At 45.6% G+C, this 27,975-nt stretch overlaps 2 protein-coding genes across 9 annotated transcripts in view; both read left to right on the top strand.

The window, feature by feature from the left end:
• Nucleotides 1–20,295, top strand: part of TPD52 (tumor protein D52) — an 81,835-nt gene extending 61,540 nt beyond the window's left edge. For 2 of the 7 annotated variants that reach the window (XM_036338765.1, XM_036338762.1), the window contains exons 3-8: nt 1,553–1,701; nt 3,108–3,209; nt 4,245–4,271; nt 15,517–15,558; nt 17,016–17,076; nt 17,326–20,295. In XM_036338765.1, the coding sequence (XP_036194658.1) occupies nt 1,553–1,701; nt 3,108–3,209; nt 4,245–4,271; nt 15,517–15,558; nt 17,016–17,076; nt 17,326–17,445 (501 nt within the window). In that variant the 3' untranslated portion in view covers nt 17,446–20,295. The remainder of the gene's footprint in view (nt 1–1,552; nt 1,702–3,107; nt 3,210–4,244; nt 4,272–15,516; nt 15,559–17,015; nt 17,077–17,325) is intronic. The other 5 variants (XM_036338763.1, XM_036338766.1, XM_036338764.1 and 2 more) reach the window with 5 other exon arrangements.
• Nucleotides 20,296–23,671: 3,376 nt separating this feature from the next.
• The window catches only part of MRPS28 (mitochondrial ribosomal protein S28), a 102,517-nt gene continuing 98,213 nt past the window's right edge, over nt 23,672–27,975 (top strand). The window contains exon 1 of one of the 2 annotated variants that reach the window (XM_036338771.1): nt 23,672–23,938. In XM_036338771.1, coding sequence (XP_036194664.1) covers nt 23,723–23,938 — 216 coding nt within the window. In that variant the 5' untranslated portion in view covers nt 23,672–23,722. The remainder of the gene's footprint in view (nt 23,939–27,975) is intronic. The other variant, XM_036338770.1, reaches the window with a different exon arrangement.

Here is a 27,975-nt window from a genome sequence, read left to right as displayed (position 1 = left end):
ACTCTTAGAGCGTATATTTAAGCCTTTGATCTATTTTGAGTTAATTTCTGTATATGGTTTGTTGTCGTACAATTGTTCCTAGTACTATTCTCTTTTAACCTGTAAGGTCAGTAGTGAAGTTGCCACTTTCATTTCTGATTTTAGTTATCTGTGACTTCACTTTCATTTTTTGTCATTCCAGCTAAAGGCTTGTCAATTTTGTTGATTTCTTTAAAGAACCAGTGGGTTCCTTGATCTTCTCTGTTCTCTGTTTCGTTTACCTTCACTCTTACTGTTATTATTCCCTTCCTTCTGTTAGGTCTGGGTTTGGTTGTCTTTTCTTTTTTCTAGTCCTGTAAGCTATACCATCACATTGATTTGAGTCTTGCTGTTTCCTACGTGTAGGCCTTTAGAGCTGTCAGGTTCCTTTGGCGCCCCCCTTCCCTGCGCCCCCTGAGTTTTGTGTTGTGGTTTTGTCCATCTTGACCTAGATAAGATGGACAAGTTCCTAAAAACACATAAATGGTCATAACTGATCCTCCAAAAACACAGAAAACCTGAACAGACCCACAACATGTAAAGAGATTATATCAGTAATCAAACAAACCTCCCCAAAAAGTGCAAAACCCGATGGTTTTACTGGCGGATTTTACCAAACATTGGAAGAATGAATGCCAGTAAATTCTCCCACAAAAGAGAAGAGGTGAAACCTTCCTCACTCATTCTAAAAGGCCGGGATTAGCCTGATCCAAAAATGAGACCCATGTCAGCCTCGCCGTGTCCTGCCTGTGCTCGGGCTTCCTCACCGAGGTCTTTCCCGCTCTGCTCCCGGGGTGCCTCAGCGTCTCAGCCAGAGACTCGAGAGAGGCCTCGATGAGCCAGGCACCTCCTCACACCAGGCACCTCACTGTTGTTGGCCACACGGGGGGCCGCTGTCCTTGGAGCCGGGCCCACTTCCCACCACCTCCCTGAGGCTGGTCAGTCAGCAGCAGGCCCACAGGGACGTCCAGGGGGCCCAGCCGCTCAGGGAGACAGTGTGATTTCCTTGTGGCTGTGGCTTTGGCAGGCACTGGGGTGACGTTTCCCATACAGACGCATACGGTACATGCAGAGAGGCTGGGTGTTGTGCATGTTTTGGTGGTAGATGGAGATTAGCTTGAGTTGAGTTTGCAAATACCGGGTTTTACGGGCATTCGAGGAGCAATGTCCAGCAAGACATGTGGGCCAGAGGTCAGGCGAGGGATGTTAGGATGATGTGAATATTACCTGTGAAGGTTTGAGTCCTAAGCCTGGGAGACAGCTGAGTGAAGACATACAGGGACAGGGGAGAGGGTGCAGGACCGCTGAGGGCACCGCCACATGGAAATAGCCGGAGAGGAAAGAGAAGCCTCACAGGAGAGAGGAGCACATCACCATTTATTTAACAGCGTAGCCTATGTTATATAGCAAGAGACAGATACAGTGGTCAAACAGCGTTTCGAAATGACGTGAGGATTTGGAGTACAGTTTTGCACTAACAACTTTACCTCGTCGAATGACCTTGCTGTATTCTCACCCCAACCTCTTCCTGCAGGTGGAAGAGGAGATCCAGACTCTGTCTCAGGTGCTGGCTGCGAAGGAGAAGCACCTGGCGGAGATCAAGCGGAAGCTGGGGATCAGCTCCCTCCAGGAGCTCCGGCAGAACATTGCCAAAGGGTGGCAGGACGTGACCGCGACGCCTGCGTACGTCCCCGACCACACGCTGGTCTGGAGAATTAAAGGGCACCTTTGCCCCTTTTGTCTGGGGAGGGACTAGAAAGGCAGCGAGGACGGTTCTGCAGCTTGTCTTTGTACTAAGCCGAGTCCTTTCCCCTAGTTCTCAAGTGTACCTGACTCAGTCCTGTGACTTCAGCCTTTGAGACTGTTGCAGGGACTAGAAAGAAAACCAGCCTCAACATGAGTCAAGGAAATATCGTTTAAGTTCCAAAAGCGTTAGGTGTTGATTTGCCAGATCCGCACATGGCATTTAGTTCTCGGAGTAACAGTATAGAATGGGTGATGAGAGAACCCTGGACCAGGAGATGGGACCAGGGAAGTCGCAAGTCACATACCTGTCAGAAAGGGGGAGGCAGGGTCCTTCTGCCCTGCTCTCCACTTCCCAGCAGACTTGCAGGTCAGCACCTCTGACATGTGCTGGCGACAGAGGCCCGCCCCTTCATCTTTTAGTCATTTGGATCACGGGATGCATTTTGTTTCCGACACGAGGAGGAGCACAAGTCTAGCATTAGCTTCCGAGCTGTGCTCTCTGTCACCTGCATTCAGTCCCACCTGCTGAGCTGGGACCCGCAACAGCGAGGCCCACTGATCTGTCATGACTGCGCCAGGGTGCCCACCCCCCGGGCCCCCTTTCTGCCCAGACATGGAGGCAGTGGGGAGACATGCAGGAAACCGTTAAACTGCGTTTGTTTTTCATATTGATCGCAAAAGGGTTGTTCTTTCCTACAATGTGGATTCTGGACCCCTTTGCTGTGGGTACCGTATCCTTTTGTTCTGTTGCTGTTTTCCCCTTTGTTGATCTCTGGGGAGATGAGAGAGGGAGGCGGTGAGTCATCCCTGCGTGTCCCAGCCAACATCACAGTCAGGTGTCACGGTTATTCTAAATATCAGACCTTGAGGTTCTCTGGTGAGAGTCCAACAGCCCTTATCTGGTGGCTCTGCAGACGTGCAGCATTCAGCTATTCTTTATGCTCATTCGGTTCATTTGGATAATAAAGTGCACGTGGGCCGACCTTGCTTCTGGCCCCTTTTTAGGGGAGAAACTGGTAGAAGGTGTGTGAGGAATTTGATTTCATTTTTGTTTCGTTTGGCTTACCTGGCAAAGGCAAGGGCAAGAGGTGTCCTTTCTTTCAGCCTCTGGCTCATTGTCACTGTTGCTCCGGGATTACTTTTAGCCCTCGCCCTAACCTTGGCCTTTCCCAGGCCTTTGTCCTTCTGGCTGTCCGAGCAACGCAGAAGGTTGTGTCCACAGTGATTGTTAAGGATTTGGATGCCATGATGAGGCCGACCGGTGGTGGGGAAGGATTTTAGATGTTCTAGAAATAAAGGTTCACTTACTTTTCTTTGATCTGTTCTGTTCTACTTCCATGCAGATACAAAAAGACGTCTGAAACCTTGTCTCAAGCCGGACAGAAGGCATCGGCTGCTTTTGCATCGGTGGGCTCGGTCATCACCAAGAAGCTGGAAGACGTAAAGTATGTCCTGTTTTTTCTGGCTCGTTCTATGGCTGAGGCAGATGGCAGTGTGCTGTGGGTGCCTCAGTGCCCCGGCTCTGATTCCTGGTAACCCTGGATTCCGTGCCCGGGCAGCAGCACGCCTCCAAACCAGGCCCTGCTGGTCCCCCAGGCCTGGCCCTCTAACCTTTAGGTATAATGTTCACAGTAATCGCCTTATGAATTCATTTAAAGTTCTTGAACAATTCTGGTTGTGAACTTTTGTCCTTTGAGTCCTTCCTGATCATATGGAGTTAGTTTGTCCCTGTGGTTGCAAGTTGTAGTCGTTGGCCGAGCGTGGTGTCTCCCTGGGGGTGAGTCCAGGAGCACCAAAGTGCATGTGTGGCCTGAGACCTGCCTTGCCTTCTCCATGGTGCGTTTTCACACAGCAGTGACACTAGCACATTCACCTGTGCACGGCTATGCACTAATTTATAAGCCGTATCTGTGTTCCTGCTTATGCCCAAATCTTGATCTTGCACTGTTGCTTTTTATTTTGCATTTCTGTTGAGTCTGCAGAATTTTCCTGGCCATGTTGATAAACCCGCTTCCTGTGTGTGCCCCCACCGCCTGGATTAGAGTAACACTGGAAAGGGCGGATGTGGCTTTAATTGGCTGTGCTTCTGTTGGCATGAATGACTTGTTTTAAAAACAAAACCCTTAGATTGCATGGCTCTGTGCTCTTCATTTGTGGGGACAGATTTTACAACCAGAATTTTGTTGGCTGGACAGCTTTGGCAATCCGGGTATTAGTAGCCTTTGTACGAAGAATGCCAAAGAACTTGCTCTTTGCATTTGTTCTGCCGTTGTCTTGAGCATAAGGTGATGAGTGCAGCGTCCTTGAACCTGCTCACGATGACAGAACCCTGTCATGCTCTCAGCTCCTGTTGTGCTGGTTCAGCTGTGTGGCATTTCAGAATCCAGCTCAAACCTGACTTTGGAAAAGGGGGCGATTGAATTGTTTTAGATTTACCCGAACTTCCTTTCTTTTTTAATGCTGGCTCTGGCTTCTTGCAGATTGCAAGCCTTTTCCCACTCCTTTAGGTAAGGAGCGTCCGCGCCGTCAGGCGGCTCAGCTGTCGTCTGACGCGTGTGCTTCCTTAGGTTGTGGTGCCGAGTTGGATGGTCGTGTTTGTCCGCTGCCTGACTTTCTTGCATTTGGAATACTTTTCTCTCTGGTGCTGTTCCTGTGTTTTAAGGGAGGGTTTCTTGTAGTCCATGGGTAATGAATTGAAAGAAGTGTTGGACATTGTGGTTCAAGGGCTGTGCATATGATTTTGACATTTCTTTTTTACTTTCATTTTTTTAAAGAAACCTCTCTGCCATGGTGTGCAGAATCCCTCCCTTCTAACATCTGACTTTGTTTGGTGCTTTCATTTCTTTGGTACCCTCGTAAGGATGTGTCTGCCTGCTCCCACGTGCACGCGTGCCGGCCCGGCTCGCACTGGCAGTTTCCGTCTCCTACGCGCACTCCGAGTGTTCCTTATGTATGTGGCAGACTATACATACGATAAAATGTGTGTATGGTAAAACACACATAAGATAAAATATGCTATTACTCTGCACTTTTTAGTACCTATTTTACTAGCTTAAAGTTTTTACTATTATTTCTTTTCTGTCGTTACATTCTTTAACTGTGCACACAGGGACGTTTCCCCGGCGTTAAAGGGAAACTAAAGTCTATTGGGCCAAAAGGGAAGGCCCATCAAAAAGATGTCAGGCCAGACGGTGCCTTCCAGAAGGAGCCACCGCGATGCTGAGGGCACCGCTCGCCTGCCCGTACAGATGGCTGCGCATTAGTCAGGAGGCCAGGGTGGAGGGGTCCTCTGAGGGCAGGCAGAAGGCTGAGTGGTCGCCATCTCTGTCCTGCTCATGCGAACGGTCTTCTTGGTCACTCGCTATCCAGCTGTTTGTCTTCTTAAGCAAACGGGACTTATGGCCGAGGCCCTTCTGTCCTGGGGACACAGCCCTGCAGGTCAGAGTAAACGACAGGGATAAATGAAGTCTAAATATTGAACCATATAGAGCTAAAATTGTGCTTTAAAAAAGCAAGAAGTCAGTGATACGGGATTCTGTATCTTCAGTGTTCAATTAAAAATGGTCTAAGGCAGTGGTCGGCAAACTGCGGCTCACAAGCCACATGCGGCTCTTTGGCCCATTGAGTGTGGCCACGAAGTTTCAATCTCACTGTACATGCGCGCCCGCACATGGTATTTTGTGGAAGAGCCACACTCAAGGGGCCTCAGTTTGCCGACCACTGGTCTAAGTGATAGAGACTAAAGAAAAAAATACAAAAAGTCAATGAAAACAAGAACTGGTTTTTTGAAAGGATAAACAAGATTGATGAACTATTAGCCAGACTCACCAAGAAACAAAGAGAGAGGACCCAAATAAACAAAATCAGAAACGAAAGTGGAGAAGTAACCACTGACACCACAGAAATACAAAGGATTGTAAGAAAATACTATGAACCACTATGTGCCAACAAACTGGACAATGTGGATGAAATAGAAAAATACAATTTTCCAAAGCTCAATCAGGAAGAATCAGAAAACCTGAATAGTCCAGTAATAACTGATGAAATAGAAGCAGCAATCAAAAAAACTCTCAGTGGACGAAAGCCTGGGTCTGGATGGCTTCACAGGGGAGTTTTACCAGACATTCAAAGAAGAACTAACACCTATACTTCTTAAACTATTCCAAAAAATCCAAGAGGAAGGAACACTTCCAAGCTCTTTTTATAAACCCAGCATTATCCTAATTGTAAAACCAGATAAAGACACTACGTAGAAAGAGAATACAGGCCAATATCCCTGCTGAACATAGATGCTAAAATCCTCAACAAAATATTAGCAAATCAGATCCAGCAGTACATGAGAAAGATCCTACACCATGACCAATGGGATTTATTCCAGAGATGCAAGGCTGGTACAATATCCACAAATCAATAAACATGACACATCACATAAACAAATGGAAAGACAAAAATCACATGATCATATCAAAAGATGCAGAAAAAGCATTTGACAAAATCCAATACCCATATTTGATAAAAACTCTCAGCAAAGTGGGAATAGAGGGAGTATATCTCAACATGATAAAGGACATATATGACAAACCTACAGGCAACATCAGACTGAATGGGCAAAAACTAAAGTCATTTTCCCTAAGAACAGGAGCAAGACAGGGATGTCCACTTTCACCACTCCTATTCAACATAGCACTGGAAGTGCTAGCCACAGCGATCAGACAAGAAGAAGAAATAAAAGGCATCCAAATTGGAAGGGAGGAAGTAAAACTCATTATTCTCAGATGACATGATATTGTAAAGTAGAAAACTCTAAAGACTCCACCAAAGAACTACTAGACTTAATAAAGAATTTGGCAGTGTAGCAGGATACAAAATCAACACCCCAAAATCGATGGCTTTTTTAGAATAATGAATTCTCAAAGAGAAACTAAATAAACAATCCCTTTTACCATTGCAACAAAACAATTAAGATACTTAGGAATAAACTTAACCAAGGAGGTAAAAGACTTGTACTTGGAAAACTATAAGACATTGAAAAAAGAGATAGAGGGAGTTATAAACAAGTAGAAGAGTATACTGTGTTCATGGGTTGGCTGAATTAACATCATTAAAATGTCCATACTGTGCAAAGCAATCTGTAGATTCAATGCAATCCCCATTAAAATACCAACAGCGTATTTCACAGATCGAGAACAAATAGTCCAAAAATTTATATGGAACCAAAAAAGACCCTGAATAGCTGCAGCAATCTTGAGAAAGAAGAAAAAAGTTGGAGGAATCACAATACCATATATCAAGTTATACTGCAAAGCCACCGTAATCAGAACAGCCTGGTACTGGCACAAGAACAGAAAGATCAATGGAACAGAACAGAGAAGACCCCAGAAATCTACCCAAGCCATTACACTCAATATTTGACAAAGGAGGCAAGAGCATACAATGTTGTCAAGACAGTCTCTTCAGTAAATGGTGTTGGGAAAATTGTACAGATACTTGTAAAAAATAAAACTAGACCACCAACTTATACCATACACAAGAATAAACTCAAAATGGGTAAAATACTTAAACATAAGATGGGAAGCCATAAAAATCTTAGATACCAGACATATCTCATAGCAATATATTTACTGATACAGCTCCTAGGACAATGGAAACTAAGGAGAAAATAAATAAATGGACTACGTTAAAATAAAAAGCTGCACAGCAAAAGAAACTATCAACAAAACAAGAAAAACCACTGCATGGGAGAACATATTTGCCAATGTTAATCCTATAAGGGTTTAATCTCCAAAACTTATAGGGAACTCATACAACTTAACAAGTAAGACAAACCATCCAATAAAAAAAATGGGCAAAGGACCTGAATAGACACTTCTCCAAAGTGGACAGACAGAAAGTCAAGAGACATATGAAAACACGCTCAAAGTCACTGATCTATCAGAGAGATGCAAATCAAAATGACAATGAGGTACCATCTCATACCTGTCAGAATGGCTATCATCAACACATCAACAAACGACAAGTGCTGGTGAGGTTGTGGAGAAAAAGGATCCCTTGTGCACTGCTGGTGGGAATGCAGACTGGTGCAGCCATTGGGGAAAACAGTATGGAGTTTCCTCAAAAATTAAAAATGGAACTCCCATTTGACCCAGTAATTCCACTTTTAGGAATATATCCCAAGAAATCAGAAACACCAGTCAGAAAGAATATATGCACCCCTGTGTTTATAGCAGCACAATTTACAATAGCTAAGATTTGGAAACAGCCTAAGTGCCCATCAGCAGATGAGTGGATTAAAAAACTGTGGTACATCTACACCAGGGGTCCTCAAACTATGGCCCACGGGCCACATGCAAATACAAATATTGTATTTGTTCCCGTTTTGTTTTTTTACTTCAAAATAAGATATGTGCAGTGTGCATAGGAATTTGTTCATAGTTTTTTTTTTAAACTATAGTCTGGCCCTCCAACGGTCTGAGGGACAGTGAACTGGTCCCCTGTTTAAAAAGTTTGAGGACCCCTGATCTACACAATGGAATACTACACAGCTATGAAAAAGAAACTCTTACCATTTGTAACAGCATGGATGGACCTGGAGAGCATCATGCTAAGTGAAATAAGCCAGCTGGAGAAAGATAAATATCACATGGTCTCACTCGTTTGTAGAATATAATAAACAACATAAACTAATGAACAAAAATAGATCCAGAGACGCAGAAGACTGTCCAACCTCAGAGGGAAGGCAGGGGGTGGGGGTGGGGGTAAGAGATCAACCAAAGGACTTGTATGCATGCATGTAAACATAACCAATGGACACAGTAGGGGGGTGAGGGCCTATGCTGGGGTGTGGGAGCAGGCTGGCAGAGGCCAATGGGGGATAAAAGAGACCTATGTAATACTTTCAACAATAAAGATTTTAGAGTGCTCAGGGAAGACAAACAATCCAATCAAAAAATGGGCAAAGGACCTAAAGAGACTCTTCTCCCAAGTGGACATACAGGTGGCCAAGAGACATATGAAAAATGCTCAAAGTCACTGATGTATGCAATAGTAAAAAAGAACCTCTTACCCTCTGAGACAGCATGGAGGGACCTAGAGAGTATCGTGCTAGTGAAATAAATCAGACAGAGAAAGACAAGTATCACATGATCTCACTCAATGTGGAATCTTTTTTTTTTTTTTAATTTTTCTTTTTTTTTTTATTTAAATCTTTATTGTTCAGATTATTACATTTGTTCCTCTTTTTTCCCCCCCAAAACTCCCCTCCTCCCAGTTCCCGCCCCACCCTCCGCCCTCACTCCCCACCCACTGTCCTCATCCATAGGTGCACAATTTTTGTCCAGTCTCTTCCCGCATCTCCCACACCCCTTTCCCCCCCAAGAATAGTCAGTCCATTCCCTTTCCATGTCCCTGATTCTATTATAATCACCAGTTCATTCTGTTCATCAGATTATTTATTCACTTGATTCTTAGATTCACTTGTTGATAGATGCATATTTGTTGTTCATAATTTGTATCTTTACCTTTTTCTTCCTCTTCCTCTTCTTAAAGGATACCTTTCAGCATTTCATATAATCCTGGTTTGGTGGTGATGAACTCCTTTAGCTTTTCCTTATCTGTGAAGCTCTTTATCTGACCCTCAATTCTGAATGATAGCTTTGCTGGATAAAGTAATCTTGGTTGTAGGTTCTTGGTATTCATCACTTTGAATATTTCTTGCCACTCCCTTCTGGCCTGCAAAGTTTCTGTTGAGAAATCAGCTGACAGTCGTATGGGTATTCCCTTGTAGGTAACTGAGTTTCTTTCTCTTGCTGTTTTTAAGATTCTCTCTTTATCTTTTGCTCTTGGCATTTTAATGATGATGTGTCTTGGTGTGGTCCTCTTTGGATTCCTTTTGTTTGGGGTTCTCCGCGCTTCATGGACGTGTAAGTCCATTTCTTTCACCAGGTGGGGGAAGTTTTCTGTCATTATTTCTTCAAATAGGTTTTCAATATCTTGCTCTCTCTCATCTTCTGGCACCCCTATAATTCTGATGTTGGTACGCTTGAAGCTGTCCCAGAGGCTCCTTACACTATCCTCGCATTTTTGGATTCTTTTTTCATTCTACCCCTCCGGTTGGGTGTTTTTTGCTTCCTCGCATTTCAAATCATTGACTTGATTCTTGCGCTCCTCTGGTCTGCTGTCGGGAGTCTGTATAATATTCGTTATTTCAGTCCGTGTATGCTTAATTTCTAGTTGGTTCCCCAATATAACATCGAGGGTCTCATTAGTTTTCTTGTAGATCTCATTAAGTTTATCGGCGGCTTCTAAACAGTTCTTGAGAGACCTTAAAAGTGTGGTTCTGAACTCTATATCTTCCTTTGACAATTTTGTCCTGTTTCTTTGTCTCCGCATTTTGTTATGCTTCCTTGGTGCACCCCCTAGTGGTCTTTGTGCACAGCTTATAGTTAAACCTTGATTGTTGTAGCTAATTCCAGGGAGGGTTTGACCTCCAGGCCAAGTGGCTATGAGAATCAGCTGTGACAGCAGTGAGAGAACTTCTGTCCTCTAGGGAGGTGCTAATCTAGCCTTTGCCTGAGGCTATCCGGCAAATGCCTCTGTGCAGGGCTTGGGCGGGGCGGGTCGCACAGGATCAACAGGGTGGGCCGGAGAGAGCAGTTATGGTGGCTCTCAGTCCTGTCCCCAGAGGCTCTGCCTCTCTGGGTCCCAGCACCCACTGCAAAGCTCAGAGAGAAAGCTGCACTTGCTCTGACCGAAGCCAGACAGTCCCGTTTCTCCCGTTTGAGTCTGGGTCCCTAAAGACTCGCCCGGATCTGGAGCTCAGAGTCTGCGACTCCCTCCCGATTGAAAACGCCAACCGCGCCCTCCGCCGCCAGCCCGCTCCGCACCTCCGAATTTGACTTCAGCACTGCGCCTCCTCTGAGTGTCCGTATGCGTTTCTCTTTCCTCCTAGTTGTAGGACTTCCACTCAGCCAGCGTTCCTGTGGTTCTGGGTGATGTTTGTTCCGTCTTTTAGTTTCACTTTTGAAGTGGTTGTTCAAGGCAGCAAACTCCGGCGTTAACCTATGCCGCCATCTTGGTTCTCTCCTGATTGTTCTCTCTCAATGTGGAATCTAAGTATCAAAATAAACCGGTGACGGAGTGGAGCCAGGGACATGGAAGCATGGAGTAGAGTGCGGAATCTCGGAGGGAAGGCAGGGAGGGTGGGTGGGTGGTGGGAGATAATCAACCAAAGACCTTGTGTGCATATATGCATAACCCATGGACACAGACAATACAGAGGTGAAGGCCTGAGGGGTGCGGGTGCAGGGGCTGGAGGGTGTCAGTGGGGGAGGACATGTATAATACTTTCAACAATAAAGATTTTTAAAAAATGGTCTAGTGCTCCAGGTAGTGGTTTCGCCAGTTGTCTCTAAAGCTGTGTGAGTCCTAGTACGTATTCAGTCCCATCCTCCATCCTGCAGACATCCAGGTGGCTGCTGGGGGCAGGGCCAGAGCACAGCCACTCACCCGTCTGGTCCCTTTGGGAAGGACCTGAACATCTTGGGTGGATGGAGCGGGAGGAGAGTGGGGCCTGGCCAGGAGCTGGGAGTGGAGAGCTGTGTTCCTACCTGGTTACAAACAGCGTTAGATGTGATCTGAACACAGACCTGAAAGCGTGTGGTGCTCTGGAGAAATGACGTTGCGTCCGTCTGAGCACTGCTCTCGTTCTGCTTTGGAAAGAGCCAGCGAATGCGTGAGGGGGAGCCCCACGCCGCCTCAGCGCTTCACTGTAAAGGCACTGAGTGTCGCTGCTCCTCTCCAGCGCCACCCGCAATCCCTTCTCTCCTCTTTAAAAGAACATTACTGAGCGGATGTGCTCCTCCTCTGCCAGCCCTGTCTTTAATGATCTATTGCATGCCAGTATGTAGAAGTTAAAGTAAGGCTTTTGATTAAAACTTGGAAATGAGAGAAATAAGATTGTCTTTTGAAAGCTAAATTTGATAATTAATTCTTACAGATTAAAACTTGGGGAAAGTCATTTAAAAAATAATTTCTAGGTCAAGAAGTCCTGATTGTAACCTGACTTAATGTGTTCATCTAGAATAGGAAACATGAAAACATACCTAACAGGAAACATATGTAAAGAAAAACACATCTTTTATTTATTTTTAAAAAAATATATTTTTATTGATTTCATAGAGGAAGGGAGAGGAAGAAAGATAGAAACTTCAACAATGAGAGGGAATCATTGATTGGCTGCCTCCTGCACGCCCCCTACTATGGATTGAGCCTGCAACCCAGCCATGTGCCCTTGACGGGAATCGAACCCAGAACCCTTTGGTCTGCAGGCCAATGCTCTACCCACTGAGCCAAACCAGCTAGGGCAAAACCACATCTTTTAAATCAGTGAGTTGCAGAGGCAAATACAAGCCATGCGCCCCCGAGGACCCTGCAGGGAGAGGGAGCTGGGATAGTTTCTCTCGAAGCAGCAGGCGTATTCTGGACATAGGCGCCCCTGGAGTGGCCGGTTTATCCTGTTAAGTCCCCTTTGTTCTGGCTCCTCGCTCACCCAGAGGACAGGGGCAGGCATCTCAGTCTACAGGAATTGTGGGAATTCTGCTGAATGGAATTGTTAAGCTCAGCTGCAGTTTTTATTTTATGTGGTCAATCAATAAATTAGCACTTGGGATTTGGATATCTGTCTTAAGCCTTGAGCGGGTGTGCGGTGGGGGGGTGGGGGGGGCGAGGAGAGATCTGTTTTTGACACCCTGAGAGGCAGGTGCAGTGAGGGAGGGAGGCGGGGAGGAGTGTTAGCCTGGAGGCCCTCTGGAGACGGCCAGCTTTCCCGTTGGCGAGCTCAGATTCAGCCTCTCCTTTGCTTACCTTCTACATACATGTGCTTAGCACTGACTCTTGCTTTAATGTTTTGAGAAAAATACATTAAACCACCTCTTGGTTCTGATGAGGAACATCGATGTTAGAGTGTTTAATAGCATATGTAATAATTCAGTAGCCTCATTAGCAAGTATTTTTGGTATACATAAGAGGAAGTGCTAATTTGTCTTTATTTCCAAAGGAGATTTCCTTTTTTTTAAAAAAAAACGTGTTTCTTTATATAAACCTATAGCTCTTTTTTACTTGTTTTGGGCTCCTCTCCGTTCTTGCAGCCGGCACCTGGGCCCCAAAATGTCTTCCTGGACATTTGAGCTCAAGGATCTGCCACTGACGGACAGCGGCTGAGTGTCCTGATCACAGCCTCTCTAGCGAGAATCCCAATCGTCTGAGCTCTTTTTTTTCCATTCAGTCCAAACAGTTTGTACATCACCAGGAGGGTAGCTATGGTCCAGGTGTCATGTGACGCTGGCCGAAGTGGCAGTGTGGCTGTTTGGCTGTAGGCAGCTTTTTTAGGGTCCCCAGGAGGGGCCAGTAACATCTGGAGTCCTATTTGATTAATTTCTATCCTTCAAATATGGATCCAACATCAAGCAGGCAAAGAATTAGCAGATTTCTCTCAGAATCGATGCCCACCGTTCTAGGACAGAGAGAATGTGTGTGGGTCTTTTCCTGTGTTATGAAGACATTAAGTCTTGCCAGGAGCCGGTCCATCCTTGCTGTTTCAAGGGACCTGGCATATATGGCATACTGTTCTTAATATGTTTGCTCACCTTCTTGGCACTATGTGTTTTAACCAAGGTCACCTCTCTGAGAAAGGTTGTTTCCCCAGGTAGGGATTTTCCCCTGAAGTTAGGGAGGGAATAAAACCCCTTAACTAAGTGCCAGGCGGGTAATTAATCACTTTAACTACGAACAATCATGCTTAAGCTACATAATCTTTACTCCCTGGAATGGAGATAAGAAACGCCCTAACCTTTGGAATAGAGATTGATAGGATTGGAATCAACTGGTATAAATACAGATGTAACAAGACAACAGGACACAGAACCTAGACACAGAACCTACACAGAACCTAGAGACAGAAGAACTTCGCTGGAGAGAACATGGCAAAAGATCCTGGACAGAAACTGGCCACAGAACCTAGAGACAGAACCTAGCGAGAGAACCTGGCTGAAGAACCTAGAGACAGAACCTGGCTACAGAACCTGGATAGAACATGGCAAGAGAACCTGACTAGAACATGGTGACTGAACCTGGCTGGAGAACCTGGACAGAACCTGGCTGGAGAACCTAGCGAGGGAACATGGCTACAGAACCTGGCTGGATAACCTGGAGAACCTGGCTGGAGAACCTAGCAAGAGAACATAGACACAGAACCTGGCTGGAGATCCTAACCAGAACTTCGCTAGAGATCCTGAACAGAACTTGGCTGGAGATCCAGACCAGAACTTGGCTGGAGATTGTGGCTAGAGATCCTGGCAAGGCTGCTGATCAACTGAATGCTGTCTCCGTGTCATTCCTTCTTCGCCGACTCTGTCCACACCTTTGGGGACCCCTGGACCTGCTGGGGTTGGACCCCAGCAAAGTCTGAAGATGTCCAAGTGGTTGGTTTACTCATTATCTTGACTACACCAGCTGCCAGCATATCTTGATTTATATCAAGATCATATTTCATATTATTAAATATTAATGCAAAGCTAGTTTTGGGGAGCTACCCTGGAAACACATTGTTACTTGTAACAGCTGAGTCTTTGAGAAAATTAAATCTCACACACACACGCGCGCACACACACACACACACACACACACACACACGATTTTTAAAAAGGAATAGAGAATTAATACCTTAAATTGTCCAATTTACCCAAAGGAAATTATTTACCAAAAGTGCTGTCAGAATGTTCTAAGCCCAGTAACAGCATCAGCGGGATTCCCTGACTGTGAACCCAGGAAAGGCCTTCTTGTGAGGTGGCCTCTGTGGGAGGCGGCTGAGAGGAGGCGACCTTGACCCTGAGCGGTCAGTGAACGCATTGCCCTTGAGTAAGAAGTTGGTCCTAGTCAAACGGGCCGAATGTTATGTGAATGACCATTAAGAACATTTCATTTAATTGATGTGAAATACAAGTGTCTCTTACTTAGAAAACTGGTGTGACTACTACCAAGGAGGCATATGTAAATCACTTAACATCACCAAATAGGCGATTCGTTTTGAACTTTCCTGTTCTGGTGACAAATAATACGTGGGAGAAAGATGGCCGAGGAGCCCTCCCCTGGCCTGGCTTGTGTGTGTGTGTACCTGTATGTGTGTGCACTGATTTTTGAGGGGAGGTGGCAGACATTAAATTGGGAGTCCCAAAGACCTGGGTTCCATTTTTTAAATATTTTTTTTTATTGATTTCAGAGAGGAAGGGAGAGAGATATAGAAACATCAGTGATGAGAGAGAATCATTGATCAGCTGCCTTCTGCACGCTCTCTACTGGGGATTGCTCCTGCAATTGGGCATGTGCCCTGACCGGGAATCCAACTATGACCTCCTTGTTCAGAGGTCAGCGCTCAACCACTGAGCCAAACCGACTGGGTGATCTGGGTTTCATTCTTGATTCCGCCATAAACTTGTACTTCTGAGCCGGGTGCTTGATGCCCAACAGATACAATTTCCACCAATGCTGTAAACATGCAAGGTTGAATTGTTGGCTGTTAGCTACTGGCTCAGGAGTAGAAGTACATATTAGAGTAACTTTGACCCCCTCCACCTCAAAAAGTAGATAATTCTTCACAGTGTCACAGGAACATGCTTCTAAAAGCCGACTTCTGTTTGTTTTATCTTGTCTCATCACCCGTGTACTAACTTCATTTTTCTCTTTTTAATGCTGCCTTAGTATACGCTCCATTCAGCATTCAATTAGCATGCCCGCCATGAGGTAAAGTATGTTTTTACAGTGTTGTTGGTCTTCTGCTTTCTTTGTCTCTGTTGAGATGATCACCAGGAACTTTCTGAAGTGGAAGCCAGAGTTCTCCCTAAACAAGCCGCTGCTTTAGGCTCTGGATCAGTTTTCGGCTGCTCCTCCTAGCACGATAGGATGGGTGTGAGAGCTCCATTAAATGCTGTGATTTCTTTAAAAAAAAAAATTATTTATTTTATTTTGTAAATCTATTGTTTTATACCTGAAATCTGTTTCGTTGAAAATATGACCACGACTCATCAAATAAACCCTTTCTTCTCACAAATGCTGGTGCCCGGACCTCCGTCCACCGTAGCTTAGTCACACTGCCCTTTCTCCACCCTCCGTTTCCAGGTCCCTCATTCCCCAGGGATGTTTGGAACCACCCGTGACTTAATTCTGTCCTTTTTCATGAGGATGCCCTTGCAAATCCTACATGTCAGGACCTCACCTACCTCCCCAGAGAGGCAGGTGGAGGGTCACCAACAACCTGTTTGGCTTCACTGTCAGTGGGCAGCAGAACCACCTGGAGGGTTTGTTAAGGGCCCCCTGCTTGCCACCCCTCCGCCCCCCCACCCCCCCTAGAGTTTCTGATTTTGTCCGCCTAGGGTGGGACCTGAGAATCCGCACTGAACAGGTTGCCTAGAGCTACTGATGCAGCTAGTCCGGGACCACATGTTGGGACTGGCTGCCCATGGGCACTGTGCAAGGAGGAAGGCCCTGTCCCCTCCCCTCACCTTCGTCTTGGTGGCAGGAAGGGTGTTCGAGGTTGGGTGGATAGTAACACGCAGCCACCCCATGGGAGTGACCAAGGCACTGGGTCCCCCTGGATGAATGTGGATGGGCCTGAAGGCGTGGGAGGGGCTCTCCGTGGCCAGAGCTTCTGCCCGGGGCAGCTTTGTGAAGCAGCGGAGCCAGGTGTGTGGGCTCCTTCCTCCTCTATTATGAAGCCCCCTGGGGAGCTGATCCCTGTTACAGGACTGCCTCCGGCTGGCGTGTCCTGCTTGATGATGTGGATTCACGCAGGAGTCGTGCCAGGCAACATGTGGACTTCAACGCGAGTTCTAGAGCTTGGTGCCTTAGCCAGGCTAAACTGACCTGCGGTGACACGTGGGTTGGGGAAGTGACAAGAGTTGGTGTGTTACCTGACCAGTTGGTGTGTTACCACACATGCACTTGACTGTATCTCCGTTTATATGTCTTAGACTGGCTTTGTTTCTGGGCCAAAAGCATCACTGTAGAAATCTTAGAATAGAAGTGGACAGTTTTCCACAATACACCTGTGTGTGCGCCTGCACACCTGTGGGGTCGACAGAGATACCTGTTCTTTTGCTGAGAGTAATGGCTAAGAGGAATACAGTCAACTAATGATGGCTTCAACATTTGTGGCTTTCTTTTTTTTACTATATGTATATATATTTTTTTTCTCTCCATAGAAACTCCCCAACTTTCAAATCATTTGAAGAGAAGGTTGAAAACTTAAAGGCAAGTAGAGAGGTGAACATGGTTTTTTTATTATCTTGTTTGCTGCCTGAACTCTCTTTGGTGTGGGTAGATTACTATTTTAAAGAACTTTAATAACTTTATTATTTACATGATTAATACATTTAAGGTGATCAGTTTTAATCAGTGTTTTGAGTGTACGTTGTAGCATCCTAAATGCTGAAAAGAAAAGAAATGTGTAATTTCTTAGAGACAGCTAAGTGTGTTTCATGATGTCTCTTCCTTTTTGAACTTCTTAAAAAGTCTAAAGTAGGGGGGACCAAGCCTGCCGGCGGTGATTTCGGAGACGTCTTGAATTCGACTGCCAGTGCTAGTGCCACGGCCACGGAGCCTCTTCCAGAGCAGACCCAGGCGGGCCCGTGAGGTCCTGCCGCTGTCCTGCACCACTGCCAGATGCTGCCAGCGAGACCCAAGCACATCTTGTCAGCGTTCATCGCCGTGAATCCCACCCCACGTGCTTTCATTTCGCCTTATGTATTCCTTTGACTAAATAGTCTGTGGGTTAAACAAAATAAAAATATCTTCACCTCTGTCCCTGGGAAACACCCTTCAATGTGCCTTTCAGGCCCTTGACGTAGGAAGCACCATTACACAAACACGGTGGTACCCGGGGACCCTCGCTAGGGTGATTGGAGAAGTGGCAGGCTGTCAGCATGGATTCCCCGCTTCCCCAAATCGCTCTGGATCTGGGATGCCAGTTTGGTCTTTGTCTTCTATGTCATTTTCTTTTCCTCCTTTTTCAAACCTCTTTAAGTTTTCTGAATCCTGGTTATTAAAAGTCTTGGCATAATTTCCTTCACCTCCAAGGGAAGAACTACCAGCTGCAGACATTGTGGAAAAGACATTGTTTGGGTGTGAGGTTATCTTATATCTTGGGTGCCTGAAGACAGAAAACTAAGTACATCAGTTCTACATCCCACTAGTTATCTATATATATAAAAGCCTAAGCAACCCTTATGACCGAATGACCGGAACTACTGGTCGACCAGTCACTATGATGTGCACTGGCCACCAGGGGGCAGATGCTCAACGCAGGAGCTGCCCCCTGGTAGTCAGTGCACTCTCACAGCCAACCTCCTGTGGTCCCTCCCACTGTTTTTCCCCCTGGCCAGCAGGCCCCGATTGGCTTGGCCCAGATTGGGACTGGGTTAGATGGCCCCGAACGGCCATGATCGCCGGCCAGGCCTAGGGACCCCACCCATGCATGAATTCGTGCACCGGGCCTCTAGTAGTTTTATAAGTGACAATATGTACAGTAATTCAAACTCCTTAGTGACTGGAGAGGGACTCCACATCCTTGTCACCATTTGTGACAGTAATCATTTCAGTGCACTGGTTCTTATGCCATTTACATCACTCCGTTTTTCACTGGATTAAAGTTGTATTTCAGAGTATGCAGGATAACATTCTGAATCAAGCATGTTGTATTATCAGTAGGTTGATATAGGAACACTGTCTTCAAATAATCAATTCAAAAGCCAGAAGTTTTTTAGACCTAGTTAGAGGTAAAAATGCTAAAATCAGTCATATTAGGGAAATCATTCCTGTCTTCATTTAATTCATTTCCCACCATTTAAAAATAAGAAGCACACAGAGTTATCTAATATAATTTGAACAGATTTTATACTAAGGGGTTGGTGATAACTCCACAGGATTTAATGCATTAATAAAAATCAACTCACCATTTTCTACTGACATGTTTTCAGTGTGTTAGAAATTATTACATGATTCTGCAGACATTGTGCCCTGCTTCAAACACTGCGTGTCAGGACTGAGTGCACCAGATACTCTGGAAGGAACTGCATGGAGGCATGTGCTCTGTTAATTGTAGCAGCTACTGATTCGTCACCACTACCTTTTCCTTCTGCTGTGTATGGTTATGGCCTATAATGTTGTATTTGTTATTTATCAAGTTGTGATAGTTTTATTATTGTTTATGCCAGATGTTAATTGCCAAGCTTGGAGTGACCTAAAGCGTTTTTAAAAAGCATGGCTAGATTCACTTGGACAGAAATTATCTTAAGAAACCACATTTGAAAATGCACAAGTGTTGACTGTTCTCAAGTAACATGCTGCCCGTCTTGATTATTAGAGCTTGTTAGCACTTTAGATGCAATAGGAACTCTGCTCTGTTATGTGTAAAAAGCTTAATAAATTCTGTATGCCAATAGTATAGATCTCGATATTACTGTGAAACCAGTGGTCTGCAAACAGCTTGTTGTATTAAATAATCAGTGGGTGTCTATGCTAAAAAAGGGGGATGTTGTGTTTTACCATCCCCTTTAAATCATCACTTAATGGGATTAGGCTAACATATTATAAATTATTTCCTTATAGAGGATTTAAGGCGAAGGTCATTGCAGCATTGTCCCCGAGGAGATCTGTAGAAATATGTTTCTTTTTTAAATAGAAATATTGTGGTTACTCAGCATAACTGTTAAGTTATATTTTTCTACCAACTATGTCATCTTTAAGTTTTTTATCACAATACCTTTTCATCATGTTGTTTCTTGAGCATCCTGCTGTTACTATCTTTTCAACAAGGCAAAATGGAGTAAGACGGCAACTTTTTAGCTAAGTGAAATATCCTCAAGTCTCTTTAGCTTATGCAGAGAAGTGATAGAAATGGGGTAGAAATGGGATGGGTGTGTGGGGGTATAGGCGATGGCTGTGAAAGGAGAAATCAGAGAATCACTACACTTAATCTAAAAATGATTTAATCTATTGCATAGTAAGTTGCCTCTTAAAGTAGTCAAAGTAGGGGGAGGGTGAATTTAGAAAAATAGACATGGATTTGGAAATATTCAAAGTGGTCTTTGTGAGGATTCCACGTTATGAACTCCCAGTTCCCTCTGTTGTGTTTTATGTTTGACACTAAGAAAACAGCAACTTGAGAGCAAACTCTCAGATATTCAAGGATTCAAGAAGCTTCAGAGGAGAAAATCACCTCTGAAATGTCCCCTTCTTACAAAGGAACTGTCTTTGGTTTATGGAGTTTGTGGGAATAAACAAATAATTCTTTTGCTTATGAGGCCAAAGTAATCACTGGGAGAGAACTCACTGGATTATCATCTTGGTAACTCAAACTACTGAAATAGAGAAAAAAGCATGTTTAATTTGGGGTCACTATTTCTGGATCTGTTAATCAAGAAATGCACACTGTCTATTTTTCTTTTGTATAGCATTTGAAAACAATAAAAATTCTATACTTTGGGTTTGGGTCGTCTTGTATGTGTCACCTGAGGTGGGACAGCTTCTCTCCAGACCCTCCACGTCCTGGACATGGAGAAACACAAGCAGCTACCAAACAAAACTGAATCAGTGACTCCAACGGGAGGCTGCGTGCTGTCCACCCAGAGCCTTTGCAGGTGGATGTGTGTGAATGTGCCAGAGTGGGTGCTGGGGAAGGCCCTGTCAGGATCACATCGATTTCTCGTTTCTTTTTAAAAATAATTTTATTGAGGTATAACTGACATACCAAAATGACTCAAATTTAAGGGTACAGTTTAATGTTTCAACATATGTACACATTCACCAGATCACCACCACAATCGACACAATGAACACTACCCGGTGCCCCCCTCACCAGTTTCCTGTGCCCTTTTGTTACCTCTCCCTCAGGCCCCTCTTCTCCTTGATCTGCTTTTGGTCACTTGTTTGCGCTTTCTAGAATCCTTTATAAATTGGATCATACTGTACCCATTTCTTTATAGCTCTGAAAACCCAGATGAAAAACCATATTTTTGCCCTGAGGAGACATTTGTCTACTAACTAGTGAATGTCCCATTGTGATTTGATTAATTATAGGGACTATGTGAGATTACAGTTACTATAAAGCAGTATCACTTTTTAAAATATTTTTTTTATTGATTTCAGAGAGGAAGGGAGAGAGAGAAACATCAGTGATGAGAGAGCATCATCGATTGGCTGCCTCCTGCACGCCCCCTATTGGGGGTCATGCCCTTGACCGGAATCGAACCCAGGACCCTTCAATCCACAGGCTGATGCCCTATCCACTGAGGCAAGCCAACGAGGGCAAGCAGTATCAACTTTCAAGTAAACTTAGAACCTTAGATTTCACAATTTTCATATTGTCCTCATTCTGAAATACAAATGAACCAAACTAAGGTAAGCCACCTGAGGGTGGGGTCTGCATATGCCTGTCACCTGCCAGGATTTCATATTTAGAGAAAAGCTATAAGGCAACTAAAATCCTTGCCAACTCTCTATGTAATTTTGATGTTACTTAGTGAGATTGGCTGGTAGTGGTTATTTTAATGTGGTTTTCCTAGAATACAGCAAAAACCAATTTCGTTGTTTGAATATTTTTAAGTGGGTAATATCTTTCATTTTAACACTCCCATTTCAACGTGCTTTAAAGTCTCCCCCTTGGTTTCTAGGCTTGAATCTCTGTTCTTACTTTTCAGTTTGCCTATTTCCTGGTATTCTCTTATTTCAACTCCTTAAATGTTATGCCTGTCCCCACTCATCTTCTACATGAACTCCCTAATGATCGTATTCTTCTCTATGGCTGAAAAGACTTGAGATACTAACATCTCCCCATTGTATGGCTAGCCCTATCCTTTCCCCCCAGGTTTTCATGCAAGCTTAAGAGGCATGCATTTCTAATCACCTCCATATCGCCACTAGTAGTCACTCTTTATTGAGCTTTCATTAAGTGCTAGCATTGTATGCTCATTTCCTTTAATATTTTACCCAAGGGTGTGGCAGCATCACCTTTTCATAGATGAGATCACAGCCAGGGGATGTGGAGCCAGGACTTGAACTACTTCCTATTCACTTTCCTTACCATTGGCCATCTCTAATGTTTTTACAAAGCTTACCAACTACTTGCAAGCGATAGGGGGAACGGCCTATATAATAAAGAAGGTGGGGCTCCAGGGGTAGAGCAGGGTCAGAATCTGATGAAGACACTGCATCAGCGCTGATGCTATGGTTGGTGCTTGAACAGGTTGGTGCTTCTCTCGGCCCTATGGAGGCTCGGGCGCTGAGAGTGGCTCCGGGACCCTGTGCGGATACCTCCTTGCTGATATGCCCATCCTCCCATTTGATGCTCTGATGCTATGCTAAAGGCAGAGAACTTAGCACAACTTGAAATCAGCTGATACAAACTCACTCATATATTAAAAACTTGAAGATTTGTCCCAATACCTGTTGTTAGAATCCTCAAGGAATTTATCATCTGGCTGAGGCAGGACAGGAACACAATACATCTGTTATTTAAGAGCTGGGATGTTACTAATCCCATTTGTCCTGTAGATACTGATGCAGGTTTACACACACTTCCTTAAATTTAACACAGGGTCTAATAATTTGGTTTTACCGGTGAGGGAATCAAATTAACATTAAATTGGGTTGCCTGCGGCCAAGATTAGTCCAGACTAGATTTAAGGGTTCTTTTTAATTTAATTTTTATTGATTTCAGAGAGGAAGGGAGAGAATCATTGACTGGCTGCCTCCTACACACCCCCCACTGGGGATGAAGCCCGCAACCGGAGCATGTGCCCTTGACGGGAATCGAACCCAGGACCTTTCAGTCCGCAGGCTGATGCTCTGTCCACTGAGCCAAATTGGCTAGGGTGAATTAAGGGGTCTTAAGGTCACAGGCCAATGTTCATTGTAAGTTACCACACTTCTCCCTAAAGTAGAAGGAAAGAGCAACAGCCATACAGAATAATGCAAAAACGTCTTGTGCAAGATGCAAGTAATGGCCAAGGGAAATACATGGTTTAAGTGCCCTGAAGGAAGAACTCACTTGGAGTGGAATTTATCTTAAAAATCACTAATTACAGATAAGTAATTACCGAACTAATATAAGATTGTTGGGCAGCTTAATTCGTAAACACTTGTTCAATATGGGATTGGGCTCGGCTTTGAAGAGCGTGGACAAAACATGTGAATTAACATGGGGGGAAAACTCGGAGAAAAATCACGAGTGAGGGTGGGGCCTCCGGTGGCGCATATTTAAGCCCATCCGGAGCCTCTCAATCCCTAGGAGGGCCTAGGAGGGCTCTGAGATGTGGGGATGACAAGCGGGTCTCGGGAAGCCTCGTGTTGGTGAAGGTGGGTGGACCGGCCGCAGGACAGGCAGAGACCAACTGGGAGCAGGATTTCACAGATGTCCGAGGCCGGTGTCGGCCGTCCAACAGCAAAATGGGGGCGCAGACGCTGAACAAAACTACTGTAAGCCAATCCATGGCGTATTAAGAAGTGCCCAGTGGCATAGCAAATACCCGGGAGCCCGACCCTGCGTATTTGGGGTCCGACAAAGACCCGAAGAGCGGTGGGGGCCGAGCCGTGCGGCCACCTGGGCACACGCGCAGGCGGCGGGACAGCATGTGCAGCGGGACCAGGCCCACGCGATGCCTGGGAGGGCGAAACTCCCGGGGCGAAAACGCTGTCCCCGCTAAACGAAGCGGACCGCGGCCAGCACCCACCTCCAGCCACGGACTTGCCCCGCCAGGTTCCCGGCTCGCCTCCAACTCCGCGCATGCGCTGGCTACACCGCGCCCCGCCCGCAGGTAGTGCTGTGCGGAAGTGGGCGGGGCGACGGAAGCCCCGCCCGTGACCTGCACGCTGGCGGAGAGGTTGAAGGTCAGAGGTTCAGTCTGGAGCCGTCATGGCGGCGCTGTGTCGGCCCCGTGCCGTGACTGCCGAGAGTCGTTTCCTGCGCATGTTCCTCTTCTCTCGGCCCTATGGAGGCTCGGGCGCTGAGAGTGGCTCCGGGAGCCAGAGTTCCGAGTCCACGGAGGATAGAGCGCGCCCCGGCGGCTTCGCGAGCGCTCTGGAGCGGCACTCGGAGTTGCAGCGGAGGGCGGAGCTCGGGCAGTCCCGGGTGAGTCGCGGGAGCTGTGCCAGTGACGTGGGAGGCGGGGCCTTGGCGGGGGCGGGGCCTGGCGCGGGGAGTGGAACGCGGAGCCGGGGCGGAGCCCGGAATGGGGGCGGGGCTGAGGTCCTGGGCGGGGCCTGGGGGCGGGGCTGGCTTGCTTCTTGGCCCACTGGACACTTTGAACAGAGCGCGCGCTGTTGTAGTTTCTCCTCCTTTTGTGGCGCTTTTGTGCGGCATTTACATGCTGGACCTTCGCGCGTGTCTTCTGATGCGGGCTGGGGCGACCCCTGGACTGGAGGCGAATCGGACTCGTACCGGCGAGGCTGAGCTCTTCTTGTCTTGTAGCTCCAGTGCGGTGCTTGGGCAAAGCAATCTAAGCTGTTAGGGCCTCACTTTTCTGTAAATGACAAGAAAAAAATTCCCATCTGACTTAGGCAATACTTTTGTAAATACGATAGAATTACTAGAGAAATGAAATGGAAGAAGTAAACATAAATGCAAGCCAGATTTTAAAAAATTATTAGATTAAGCAGACGTGAAATTGGATGTGTGGCAAGGTTAAGTTATATTTTTTAAAAAACTCAGCTTCCCTACTTATTATCTCGTTGGGGTCTAGTAGCAAACAGCTCACAGACTGGTGGTGTCCTGATTATAGGAAGACCTGACTGGCATCCAGTACAGGGCTGACTCCCAGTCTGTGGGCTCTCAGTGTTTGCTGAAGGGATGAATGAATGAATAGTACGCACAGTGCATATTTGAACTCCAACTGAGATATGTGTGTGACTGCTCAAAAACAGTTGTACAAGTGCGAATAGTACAGTTATGAGCTCATCCAAAACAATAATTGATCAAAAACAATTGTAAGAGTAATAAGATAACTGAACATACACTTGTTTGAATTGTAACGTTAATTGGAAGTGCTTTCCTGACATGTTTACAATGAGGAATATGAGCAGGTCTTAGGTGTTGAGAGTCAACTTTGTGAAAGGGCTTTCACTTTACTTTTTGAAATTTCTAGACCTTTTTAATTGAAGAGTGTCCTGAGATTACAAGATGAATAAAATTCCTCTTTATTGTGTGGTCAGGATTAAAAGGAAATAATTCTTTATTGTTGAAAGTATTACAGGTGTCCCCCTTTTTCCCCCATAGACCCCCTCCACCTGGTCCCTGCCCCCCTCTCCTCCCCCCTCCCCCCACCCTAACTGCCCCATTAGCACCATCCTGTAGGGTGGGGCTGAGGGCATGCTCCCTAAGGCCACAGGTAGCCTGAGACTCTGGGTGCCCATCCAGTGGGTGAGTCAGGGATGGGCCCGCCAACCACTTTCTTTTCCCGCCCTTGCAGATCACCTCCAACTAGAAGCTACTGAGAGCAGCTGGCTCCAGCTGGCGGGTTGTATGGTCAAGATTTTTTGGGGGAAAAAAATTAATTTTACAAAGTAATATTTGCCTACTTTAAAAAGAATTTAAATAGCACTGAAGGTTATTGTGGGATATGTAAAAGCTCCCTTTTCTCTTTTACTCATTTTCTCAAGGCTGGAGGGTGTATTGTTTAAATTTTTAAAATTTTTATGGTCTTTTAAAAATCTTTATTGTAGAGAGTATTACACATATCCCACTTTCCCCCCCATCCTTATTACCTCCCTCCACCTGGTTCCTGCCCCACCCCAGGCCTTCACCACCATATTGTCTATGTCCATAGGTAATGCATATATGCATATAAGTTCTTTGGTTAATCTCTTCCCACCTTCATCTCTCCCCTTCCCTCTGAGATTCCTCAGTCTGATCCATGTTTTCATGCCTTTGGTTCTATTTTATTTATCAGTTTATTTTGTTCATTAGATTCCTTGTTTGTTTATTTTGATTTTGAGATTCAATTGTCGATAGATATGCATTTACTAGAGGCCTGGTGCATGAAATTAGTGCACTGGTGGGGGGGTAGACCCTCAACCCGGCCTGCGCCCTCTCGCAGTCCGGGACCTCTCAGGGATGTCCGCCTGCCGGCTTAAGCCCAATCCCCGGTAAGGATTGGGCTTAAGCCGGCAATCAGACATCCCTCTCGCAGTCCAGGGCTGTTGCAGTCTAGGACCCCTCGCTCCTTACCGCTCTCCTGCAACAGAGGCAGGAGAGGCTCCCGCTACCACCAGTGCACTCACCTGCCCTGAGCCCGGCTTCTGGCTGAGTAGCACTCCTCCTGTGGGAGCACACTGACCACCAGGGGGCAGCTCCTGTGTTGATCATCTGCTCCCTGGTGGTCAGTGCATGTCATAGCGATCGGTCGTCCCACTGGTCGTTCTGCCATTTGGTGGATTTGCATATTAGGGTTTTATTATATAGGATTGCCATTTTATTCATATTTTTTATCTTTTTTCTTCTTCTTCCTCTCCTTAAAGAATATCCTTCAGTATTTCATGTAATACAGGTTTGGTGGTGATGAGCACCTTTAGCTTTTTCTTATCTGTGGAAGCTCTTTACCTGACCTTCAATTCTGAATGATTGCTTTGCTGGGTATAGAGTAATCTTGGTTGTAGGTCCTTGTTATTCATCACTTTGAATGTATTTTGCCACTCCCTCTGGCCTGCAAAGTTTCTGTTGAGAAATCAGAAATCTCCCTTGTAGGTAGGTAACTGCTTTTTTCTTGCTGCCTCTAAGATTCTCTCTTTGTCTTTAACTTTTGTCATTTTAATTATGCTCTGTCTTAGTGTGGGCCTCTTTGGGTTCCTATTATTTGGGACTCTCTACACTTCCTGAACTTGTAAGTCCATTTCTTTCACCAGGTAGGGGAAGTTTTCTGTCATTATTTCTTCAAATAGGTTTTCAATATCTTGCTCTCTCTCTTCTCCTTCTGGAACCCCCATTATGCAAATGTTGGTATGCTTGAAGTTGTCCCAGAGGCTCCTTACACTATCTTCATATTTTTGGATTCTTTTTTCTTTTTGGTCTTCTGGTTAGGTGTTTTTTGCTTCCTCATATTCTAAATCGTTGATTTGATTCTCAGAATCCTCTACTCTACTGTTGAATCCCTGTAAATTATTCTTTATTTCAGCTAGTGTATGCTTAATTTCCGACTAGTCCTTTTTCATGTCTTTGATGTTCTTACTAAGCCCCTTGAAGCTCTATGGGAACCATGCCAATGAGAGCACAGAGGCCTTGTTATTCGTTCACCAGGATGTTCAAGGCTGTTCTGTCATGAGTCCAAATGGGATGTCCAAGGACTCTGAGCCTGGGAATCATAAGCAGGCTAAGATACCCAGAGTGTGCAAGGACACACGGTACACCGTGCCCTTCTGTAACCCAAATGATTGATGTCACTGTTGGCAGCTAGGCTTCTTTGTCTCTGGAATAATATACAGGTTACTGATAGGAGTCTGCTAGAGAGAGCAGCTGGGCAGAGCAGAGTGTGTGAAGAAGCAGAGGCAGCAGACACAGAATATGTAGCTCCTGTGTGTGCAGGAGAGGCTAGAGAGCTCAGACAGAGCTGAGAGCCAGTACTGCTACAATGTAAGGCTAAGAGCTCACAGAGAGTGAACTAAGCTGGCAACTGAGCTGTCAGATATAGCTGCCACGTTAACCAGCCAGTGTGCTGGGCAGGGGAGATAGGAGAAGCTGCTGATGCTGAAGCTCCAGGGGAAAGCTCAGGTACTCTTGCTATGTAAAGCTAGGTGTCTAGAGGCAGCATGCGGCTGCTCATATAATAGCTGTAGGTACAGAGACTAATGCTGCTTTGTGGGAAAGATGTACCTGTTCACCAGCCCGTGTATAGCTGCCTGCCTGTTGTATGGACTTTGCTGTGGAGAACTGTTTTGTCTAACGGCTATATGGCCATTGGCTTCTGCAATAAAGACTCATTCTTATATACCCACAACCTCTCATGGCTTCTCTATCTCCCCCGCCACCGAGAACTGACCTGTGTCTCAGTGAGCAGAGGATAAAGGAGGAACTTGGACTAAGTTCCCAACCATTAGTACAGCGGGCAGGATTCGAGAAGGAACCAGCCCTGCTGTAGTCGGGAAGAGTTTAGAAGAATATATGAGCTCAGAACAACT

This window comes from Myotis myotis, unplaced genomic scaffold (genome assembly GCF_014108235.1).
Source record: "Myotis myotis isolate mMyoMyo1 unplaced genomic scaffold, mMyoMyo1.p scaffold_m19_p_16, whole genome shotgun sequence".
Lineage (NCBI taxonomy): Eukaryota > Metazoa > Chordata > Mammalia > Chiroptera > Vespertilionidae > Myotis > Myotis myotis.
This window is presented reverse-complemented; position numbering and strand designations above follow the sequence as displayed.